Source organism: Aegilops tauschii, chromosome 6 (genome assembly GCF_002575655.3).
Source record: "Aegilops tauschii subsp. strangulata cultivar AL8/78 chromosome 6, Aet v6.0, whole genome shotgun sequence".
NCBI classification, from domain to species: domain Eukaryota; kingdom Viridiplantae; phylum Streptophyta; class Magnoliopsida; order Poales; family Poaceae; genus Aegilops; species Aegilops tauschii.
Window position 1 is genome coordinate 46,275,292 of NC_053040.3, and position 10,952 is coordinate 46,286,243.

Here is a 10,952-nt window from a genome sequence, read left to right on the forward strand (position 1 = left end):
ACTAGATTATTGACTCTAGTAAACCCTTTGAGTGTTGGTCACATAGAGATGTGAACTATGGGTGTTAATCACATGGTGATGTGAATTATTGATGTTAAATCACATGGCGATGTGAACTAGATTATTGACTCTAGTGCAAGTGGGAGACTGAAGGAAATATGCCCTAGAGGCAATAATAAAGTATTATATATTTCCTTATATCATGATAATGTTTGTTATTCATGCTAGAATTGTATTAACCGGAAACAGAATACATGTGTGAATACATAGACAAACAGAGTGTCACTAGTATGCCTCTACTTGACTAGCTCGTTAATCAAAGATGGTTATGTTTCCTAGCCATAGACATAAGTTGTCATTTGATTAACGGGGTCACCTCATTAGGAGAATGACGTGATTGACTTGACCCATTCCGTTAGCTTAGCACCCGATCGTTTAGTATGTTGCTATTGCTTTCTTCATGACTTATACATGTTCCTATGACTATGAGATTATGCAACTCCCGTTTACCGGAGGAACACTTTGTGTGCTACCAAACGTCATAACGTAAATGGGTGATTATAAAGGTGCTCTACAGGTGTCTCCAAAGGTACTTGTTGGGTTGGCGTATTTCGAGATTAGGATTTGTCACTCCGATTGTCGGAGAGGTATCTCTGGGCCCACTCGGTAATGCACATCACTATAAAGCCTTGCAAGCATTGTGACTAATGAGTTAGTTGCAGGATGATGTATTACGGAACGAGTAAAGAGACTTGCCGGTAACGAGATTGGACTAGGTATCGAGATACCGACGATCAAATCTCGGCCAAGTAACATACCGGTGACAAAGGGAACAACGTATGTTGTTATGCGGTCTGACCGATAAAGATCTTCGTAGAATATGTGGGAGCCAATATGGGCATCCAGCTCCCCCTATTGGTTATTGACCGGAGACGTGTCTCGGTCATGTCTAAATAGTTCTCGAACCCGTAGAGTCCGCACGCTTAACGTTACGATGACAGTTTTATTGAGTTTTCATGTACCGAAGGAGTTCGGAGTCCCGGATGAGATCGGGGATATGACGAGGAGTCTCGAAATGGCCGAGACGTAAAGATCGATATATTGGACGACTATATTCGGACTTCGGAAAGGTTCCGAGTGATTCGGGTATTTTTCGGAGTACCGGAGAGTTACGGGAATTCGTATTGGGCCTTAATGGGCCATACGGGAAAGGAGAGAAAGGCCTCAAAAGGTGGCCGCGCCCCTCCCCATGATTTGGTCCGAATTGGACTAGGGAAGGGGGGCGCCCCCTTCCTTCTTTCTCCTTCCCCCTTCCCTTCTCCTACTCCCACAAGGAAAGGAGGAGTCCTACTCCCGATGGGAGTAGGACTCCCCCCTATGGCGCGCCTCTCCCCTTGGCCGGCTGCCTCCTCCTTGCTCCTTTATATACGGGGGCAGGGGGGCACCCCAGAGACACAACAATTGATCCTTGAGATCTCTTAGCCGTGTGCGGACCTCTAGGTCTTTCCAATAGGGTAGGTCCCAAAATATAGATTTCTTCTTCCACATGGGTGCGCGTCCCTCAGCGTCATTCGGAACAGATAGTCCGCCGGGACCCTTTTCAAAGATTATTTGTAAATCATTGACCATAGCAAGTATGTGATCACCAGTACGGACGACGGGCTTCTCCTGGTGATCGGCCACGCCTTTGAAATGCTTGCCTTTCTTTCGACATTGATGGTTGGTCGAGAGAAATCGATGATGCCCCAGGTACACATTCTTCCTGCATTTGTCCAAATATATACTTTGGGTGTCATCTAAAAAGTGCGTGCATGCGTGGTATCCCTTGTATGTCTGTCCTGAAAGGTTACTTAGAGAAGGCCAATCATTGATGGTCACAAACAGCAACGCATGTAGGTCAAATTCCTGTTGTTTGTGCTCATCCACACACATACACCGTTTCCATTCCATAGCTGTAAAAGTTCTTCAACTAATGGCCTTAGGTACACATCAATGTCGTTGCTGGGTTGCTTAGGGCCTTGGATGAGAACTGGCATCATAATGAATTTCCGCTTCATGCACAACCAAGGAGGAAGGTTATAGATACATAGAGTCATGGGCAGGTGCTATGTTTGCTGCTCTGCTCCCCAAAAGTATTAATGCCATCCGCGCTTAAACCAAACCATACGTTCCTCGCCTCACCCGCAAAGTCCCCCACTTTCTCTCGATTTTTCTCCACTATGACCCGTCAGCAGGTGCTCTCAACTTCCCGTCTTTCTTACGGTCCTCTTTGTGCCATCGCATCAACTTGGCATGTTCTTTGTTTCTGAAGAGACGTTTCAACCGTGGTATTATAGGAGCATACCACATCACCTTGGCAGGAACCCTCTTCCTGGGGCGCTCGCCGTCAACATCACCAGGGTCATCTCGTCTGATCTTATACCGCAATGCACCGCATACCGGGCATGCGTTCAAATCCTCGTACGCACCGCGGTAGAGGATGCAGTCATTAGGGTATGCATGTATCTTCTGCACCTCCAATCCTATAGGGCATACAACCTTCTTTGTTGCGTACGTATTGTCGGGCAATTCGTTATCCTTTGGAAGCTTCTTCTTCTATATTTTGAGTAGCTTCTCAAATCTTTGTCAGGTACACCATTCTCTGCCTTCCACTGCAGCAATTCCAGTGTGGTACCGAGCTTTGTGTTACCATCTTCGCAATTGGGGACCCTTTTTGTCATCCTCTAACATGCGATCGAACTTCAGCTTCTCCTTTTCACTTTCGCATTGTCTCTTTGCATAAACAATGACCCGGCAAAGATCATCATCGCGCACACCGTCTGGTTCCTCTTGATCTTCAGCTTCCCCCGTTGCAGCATCACCGTATTCAGGGGGCACATAGTTGTCATCATCCTCTTCTTCTTCGTTGTCTTCCATTATAACTCCTCTTTCTCCGTACTTGGTCCAAACATTATAGTGTGGCACGAAACCCTTATAAAGCAGGTGGCTGTGAAGGATTTTTCGGTCTGAGTAAGACTTTGTATTCCCACATATAGGGCATGAACAACACATAAAACCATTCTGCTTGTTTGCCTCAGCCACTTTGAGAAAATTATGCACGCCCTTAATGTACTCGGAAGTGCGTCTGTTACCGTACATCCATTGCCGGTTCATGTGCGTGCATTATATATAATTAAGTGTGTCAAAAACCATTACAGAACATCATGAATACATAAGTGACCAAATTAATGGAAGTTCATCATCACATTAAAACCAAAGTACATACATAGTTCTCATTGAACAACATATAGCTCTCCAGAGCATCTAGTTAAACCATACATTGAAACTATCTAAAACATTTCAATGCAACAACAAATGCGATCATAATCGCAACTAAGGAAACAATTGATCAAACGGCATAATGATACCAAGCCTCGGTATGAATGACATATTTTCTAATTTTTCTAATCTTCAAGCGCATTGCATCCATCTTGATCTTGTGATCATCGACGATATCCGCAACATGCAACTCCAATATCATCTTCTCCTTCCTCAATTTTTTTCAATTTTTCCTTCAAGTAATTGTTTTCTTCTTCAACTAAATTTAACCTCTCGACAATAGGGTCGGTTGGAATTTCCGGTTCACATACCTCCTAGATAAAAAAATCTATGTCACGTTGGTGGGCATAATTGTCATAAACACTAAATGAACCAAACAGTTATAAAAGATAATATATACCACATCCGAATAATAGACAGGACAAGGGCCGACGAAGGCGGATACCAAAACCATCACACTATATAATAACAAACAATAATAGAAGTAAGAAAATTACACAAGTATCTATCTAAATCATACATGTAAGAACTTTTTTCTTTTAGAAAGAAGATAAGAAGAAGAGGCTAACCACGGTGGTGCCGGTGACGAGATCGGTGGGGGCGATCAACGACGGTGAGGACGGGGACGGGACAGGACGGACCGCCAAACCTAGACAAATCTTGAGGAAAATGAAGTTTGGACAAGGAGCTTCGAGAGGAGAAAGCTTAAGTGTGGCTCGGGCATTTCATCGAACACCTCATGTGCATAGGAGGTGAGCTAGAGCACCACAAAGCTCTCCCATGGCCGGCCAAAAAAACAGAGCACTTCACTGCTCCGCTCGCGGGCAAGGGGGTATATATAGGCATCTCATTGGTCCCGGTTCGTGGCTGGAACCGGGACTAAAGGACCCCATTTGGTCCCGGTTCCAGCCACAAACCGGGACCAATGGTTGTGGGCCAGGAGGGAGGCCCATTGGTCCCGGTTCGCGTCTGGAACCGGGACCAAAGGGGCCAGACGAACCGGGTCCAATGGCCCACGAGGCCCGGCCGGCCCCCTGGCCTCACGAACCGGGACCGATGTCCCCATGGGACTCGGTTCGTGAGTGAACCGGGATTAATGAGCTTACCCGGCCTAGACCAAATCCCTGTTTTCTACTAGTGAAGCCGACACCATAAATATCCCAATATATTATTGAATTGCACATGTGTGACACGTGCAGGATTACTACTGCTTACAAGTGTTAGAGATTGTAATTGGTACGTTTGTAATCCTCCCTACAATAAAAAGGATCTTCTAGAGAAAATAGTATCCGTTTTCCTAATGAGAACCGAATGATCATCTTGACATTCACGTCAAGCCTCCTGTAATCTCTTATAACTCCACAACAATTTATGGACCGCTATACATACAAGTGCGGTCCGAGACAAAGGGTTCAATGCTTCTCATTGTTTTTTACATCAAGAAGGAAAGTATGCCCTTTGGCGCCGACTAGCACCCCTCCCTCGCAAATCCGTAACGCCACCATGAAGGAGAAAAACCCCTCCTCCGCCATCACATTCATAATCACTAGACACATGGACGAAAGTACAAATCAAGAGAACCAAAAAACAAAACGAACTCAACACCATGGACCTATGTTGAATGAGAATCCAATGGATCGACACCCATCTATCCACGAGATAAAAACACCAGTAGCTTCCTGACATTGGTCGTGGTGAACACGCCAGGATTGAAATTGAGATGAGAGATAATTACTATGTACGACACCGGGACGTCTATGACAAAGACACAAAAATCAGTAATAGCCCCATAGAGCGTCGAGTGTGGGGTTTATGCAGGGCTGTGTACCGACCTATGTGTCAGAGACCTGCAATTGTAATCAAAACCTTCTTGCATAATAACTAGATTTAAATAAAATAATAATACTCACAAGTATTGTGAAACAGAATGAGTATCCATACATGATCGGTTCACAAAGTGAGGATTTAGTGAAAAACAGTACAACTCAGGAAGCAAAAACAATAGGCATTTACAGATTAATGTGAGATGTGTACTTATACGTTGATATGCAAATGTGAGCCAGTGAAGAATAGAAATGGATAACTCAGAAAATAAGAAGAAGAATGGATATGAATTATTATGCTCTCTTTCAGGGTCTGAAGTTTCTTCAGCGTAGAGACAAGAGGGCAAAGACTGAACTGATATATCCCCAAGAAACTGATGGTGAAACGCGACAGCCAACTTCACCTTGTTCTGCTTTCGTTTGCTGTTAGATGATATTGGCGATCTGCTCTTTGAGCTCTGCCTAGCTGACTATTCCCTGCGTCGCAGGCTATTAGGAGTTGATTGAGGCTTGGATTATTTTGTGCTGCGTAATACACGCATGACACATGGTGAGCTCGTGCACAGCAGTCTGAAACTCTGAAACCAACTGAAGAAATCAACGATCAACTAACAATATTTTCCCTTCTTTTTCTGAGGTACCATGAATGAAACCTTCCTATTATGAACGAAACGTCTTGTGCCATGTCGCCAGAGGCGCACAAGAACTAAGCAAAGAGAGGAGAGATTTTTTTTTTCCTGTAACGAATTTTTTTATCAGGTTTCACGGGCAGACCTACACTTTGACCGGGACTTCTTCACCACCGGCTCTTTAGGCAGGCCTGCCGGCACACACAGCTTCAGGAGAACTTCACTACGGCTCTTTTGGCAGGCCTGCCGGTATAACAACCTGCAACACAGAAAACAGATTCTCTAACGGTACAACAACTATAGACAGGCAGGCACCCCGTCGAGCTCTTCTATGGGCGCGAGCAGGACATCATCGATCACGGATTCACGGTGTACAAACCCCACAGCAGAGGCAACTCGTGTTGCGGCAACATGAACTGGAGCAAAGACGCTTCTTCAGTCACCGCATCCCAAACAAAAAGAAAAGGGAAGCAGTACCAAAAATCAGGCATCTTTCAGTCACCGCGTCCTAAGGTAAAAGAGAAAGAAGGTAGAGTACCAGGCAGGCAGACAGTTGCAGCTCAACATTCAACATTCAATAGGAAGGACCAGATAAAAGTTCAACATTACATAATTGATGCGGATTAGCAAAATACGCGGTCAAATTCCTAAAAGTCCACCGCACAGTTCTCCGTTGTGGTAGTGCGAAGAGGGAGCACACCACAGGAACACCCCAACAGGCCATTTTGCATCTCGTTCTCAGCCATACGGAACAGAAGAACCTACGCCCAACCCAAGCCCATCTCTGGACCTCCTCCTAATACCTGCGGAGCAATAGTCAATGTTATTGGTCAAACAAGGTTGTACTGTTCCTTATATCTCACAATATTTGTATGATTCAAACACTGAACATTAGCTTCAACATCGTGGAAACTGGGCTGAAAGCTCCAAAGTCGAATCATCTAAGCTATTGGACAAAACCAACGGAACAGTTCATTTCAAGTGGCGCACCTTCAACTTCTTTTTTTTTAATCGACGGCCTTCAATTTCTATTGTTGGCATATTCTAACTAACTCTTTGGCTACATCAGAAGCTAAAAGACCAGTTGCTCAAATACCTCCATCAGAGGTAAATGCATAAAACAGGTGCATTCAGTTTGAACCTAGTAGGTATACTTTTTAGAAATATACAAGCTAGATAGTCAGTAGCAAACCAAAACTAAGTAAATTCATGTTCATTTAGAAAAGCCTCAAGCAAAATAGTCAGTAGCAAATCGAAATATACGAGCTAGATAGTCAAGGGATTCCTCCAGCCATGTGCCGTTGCCTGCTGGACTTTCGCCACCGTTGTTGCCAATCATCTTATATTAATTAATAATCACTGTCTCCTTCAGCTCTCAATTGATGAAGGCTAAATTTGACTATGTAGGTGCTCCAACCATAGCAGGTTTTATTGCCTTCACTCAAAAGGGAAGATTTATTTGGATGTAACTGCTCCTCATTCAATCATGATTCACTTCAATGATGACTGCCATGTATAGAATATTACATTTTGATACATATGTTTAACTAATAAAGAATCAAGAATAGCACATTCCATATCCATTTGGAGGCATGAAAAAAGTTCTAAGTTTTCATATCCGAAGCAGACTCATCTGATAGTGCGGCTATTTTTCCAGTAGAGCTGAATGTGATTTTTAATGATTCCTTTGAAATTGCTTTTTACAGCAGACATAGGCCTTTGTTCTTTTAGTCCATTGATAAGGTTGACAACCAGGATTCCAATTTGCAATCAGCAATGAGAGGTGGGAAAGATTTGTGCTCCGGATTTAAAAGGCTCTTCTAATGTTTTAGAAATTAGAAAAGAAATGCCTCTATGAAGTCTGGGTGGTCAACCTAAAAGTTCTCAATGTGGAAGATCTTTGCTTTAGGGACTTTTGATCTGAATGGACAGAACACAACGGATGTACCCGAGGTGAGTCTTGAAAGAGGTTTGACAATGGTATTAGGGAATACCATAGTTCAGGTTGTCAAGAACTCAAGATTTAAAAAAACAACATGTTCATATTTATTTATGGTTTTGTGAAAAAATGAAAACATAAAGGCAAACAGTTCCCACTTTGAATTTAAATTTCATATGTAAAATTCAGTTGTAGACTGTTCAATACTATCTGGCAATTGTACTTGTAAAATTTAATTTTAATGTGTTGCATGTTTTCAATCTCAAATAATTAGTGAGAACGTCTGAAAATAAATTATAGAGATGGTGAAAATAATCAGATATATCAAGTAAGATTATTGAAATCTATTTCATGAGAAGATTACTGTGTTTTATAAGATATTGCGTTCACGCTTCTATTAAAATTAATTAAAACTAAAATCTACCACGGTATTATTTGTTTCCTTATCTATCAAATGGCAGCTGACTACACTAGACCTTTAATGGTATTGGATAAAACCTTGATGAATGTGGACTCTTCGATCATACACTTGATGGTCCATAACTCTACAAAATATCAACATCTAAAAGAACTTCTAGTTGGAGATAACATATGTGAGTCAGAGTAACAAACATAGGCATGTTGGTAAAATATTTAAACAAACTGCCTACAAGGCTAATATTGCACAATAATTGCAAACGAGCACTAGGTATTACAACAATCCCAAATGAGCAGCCACGTGAGATGGCAATTTATATAGGCACAATTTAATAAATGAAGTTCAAAGCCAAATGCTAAGGTATTTTTGGGTAAACGTTCAGCTCCATCATGTCCACCACCAATACCCTTGCCTACAAGGGGGCATTCTAACCATTAGGTAACTCATTTCAAGAAACATCTGCACTGCTATGCACTGATACTACCATTCATATCAGATAAAAATATAAAATAGATACAAGGGGGCATCGATCAAATATTTGGGTAAACTCACATATAGAGTTAGAGGAAAACACCTCGGGTTTGATACACCATGATGAGAATATAAACAAAACCCCATCTACTATCAAATAAAGAAAAATATTCTCAAAACAGTATATACTCACTAGTGTAATACTCCCTCCGTCCCAAAATACTGTCTCAAACTTAGTGCAACTTTGTACTAGAGTTAGTACAAAGTTGAGACACTTATTTTGGGACAGAGGGAGTAGACATGAAGAATCCTGCACTCTCAAACTATTAGCTGACCGGAAGGGAGAAGTCACCTAAAATTATGCTTAAGCTCGCTCCATGCCATATGATAAAACAAGATACACTAATACTAATAAACCCACCAAGAGATGTTTTGCCAAATCATAACCATCACAGAAAACGCAACAACACAAACATCCAGAAAGAGGACGCTAGAACAACATTGCTATATGTTGAGAAGATCACCAAGTAGCAAGAAACAATTTATATGGCGCCACTTAAAATTGTTAGCTTAACACGAAAGGATTTGAGCGCTATTCAACGACCAATTATAAGTAATATCTTGGTTTTGTTATAGCAGCAATGTAAAGGCATCTGATATTATCCGCAAAAAAAGGCATATGTTGTTACCTGCAACAAAGACACTTTCGAATGGAAGATACCACCCCGAGATGTTGGTTTTGGAAACTTTCTTGAATTGCAGTGACTCAAGCTGGATCATGAAGAGGTCGGTGTGTGTCCGTAGGAACACCACGTTATTGTATTCAGCAAACCCCTGTATACTTCGGTGCCATCGATGCCATCTCTTCTTCTTCCCTGAATCAATGGGAAGTAGCTTATCCAGTTCAACAGTTCTTCCTAGCACCCATGAAGCAGCGCCATCACAATCGGTCTCCATCTCCCATAATTGGGCGCTGAAATTTGACAGAAAGAAAATGCCAAGGCCACCACCCTCTGCCTGCATAACCTGGAATTGCCATATGTTTTCCTTGGGAATACACACTGGCACCGGTTTCACAGCTAGGATCCGCCTCTCCAAATCAAACTCAAGTATGCCATCCAATATTGGAGTTTTTGCCGATCTGTCATTAAACAACCAGTAAAGGGAATGCCCAACTAGCACATCCATGGTAAAGACCATACGTCTCTTGGTGGGAAGTTTGGATGGTAGTGGTGTTGAGATGCGATCGCCCCATCCTCCAGTCTCCGACGAGTAAACGCGGGCGATGACCCGTGGATGTTGTTGCTCATCTGTCTCTGTGGTTACCAAGACCACCTGAAAGCGTCGGATGTCTCCGGCGGCGCGAAACACAGCCCCGCTGAACCGGGCCTTCTCCATATCGAACTCAGGGGGAACGGCAAGGCGGTGCTGGTCGACGTTGAAGGGGTCCCACACCAGGAGCAGCTTCCGCGAAAGGTCGAAGATGAGTACGAGGCCATGGCGGCATCCCAAGGGTATGAAGTAGCCGAGGCCGTAGTCGTCGTCGATGCACGAGGGAAAGTGGCCACACGGGACACGATTGGGGGGAGCCATTGTTGGTATGAAGCGGAGGTCGTCGAAGAAACCGAGTAGGGGAGGGTTGCTGCGGTGGTGGAGGCGGAAGCGGCCGGAGAAGCCGGGGTCAGAGATTAGGCCGAGCCAGCGCTTGGAGACGAGGGATGCGCGAGGGAGGGATGAAGGATCTGGAGGGAGTCGGAGGAGGATCTCAGAGAGCAGGTTGTCGTCCTCCAGCGGCGCCGCCGCCACCGCCGGCGAGAGTGGGCGGCGGCGGCTCATCTCGCCCTCGTCACAGCTCATGTGGCGAATGGTGGTGGTGGAGTCGAAGCAGCAGCCCACGATGTGGATTGTGTTGTGGGGCTGTGGTGTAGTCACCTACGCGATACGAGAGCTCAAGTAAAAAAAGCCCAGTACCCACAACCAGCATACCTAGATTTATTTTTTCTTACTTTCATGATTGATTTTCTTATGCAGAATTAAATTAATCAACTACTGTACAGAACAACTCCCCTGAAAATGTACACACAGCTAACAAAAATACAAGATTCAATGGCAGTCCAAGCAAAATTTAGGGCACCCTAAACCGACATGGCCACAATATCACAAAGTCGACACACCGAAAAAAGAAAGCTAAAAGGAGCCGATGCTAGCGTCATTGTCGTCACCCGTCGCATCACGGCCAAACGATCGTAACTTTATGACGGAAAAACACAGACACGTTTTACATAGTGGTCAGCCTTCCTACCTTCATGCATTCTTGGTCGAAGAGCCAAGTCTGTGTAAGAAACAAACAAACT

At 43.7% G+C, this 10,952-nt stretch overlaps 1 protein-coding gene across 1 annotated transcript; it reads right to left on the reverse strand.

Annotated features, from left to right (window-relative positions):
- Nucleotides 1-6,332: 6,332 nt before the first annotated feature.
- On the reverse strand, nt 6,333-10,481 carry LOC120966137 (F-box protein At5g03970-like). Its single transcript, XM_040391845.3, has 2 exons — nt 9,288-10,481; nt 6,333-6,573 (listed from the first exon to the last, which is right to left on the reverse strand). The coding sequence occupies exons 1-2, from the start codon at nt 10,453-10,455 to the stop codon at nt 6,509-6,511; spliced, it is 1,233 nt and encodes a 410-aa protein (XP_040247779.2). The 5' UTR covers nt 10,456-10,481; the 3' UTR covers nt 6,333-6,508.
- Between the last annotated feature and the right edge of the window lie 471 nt (nt 10,482-10,952).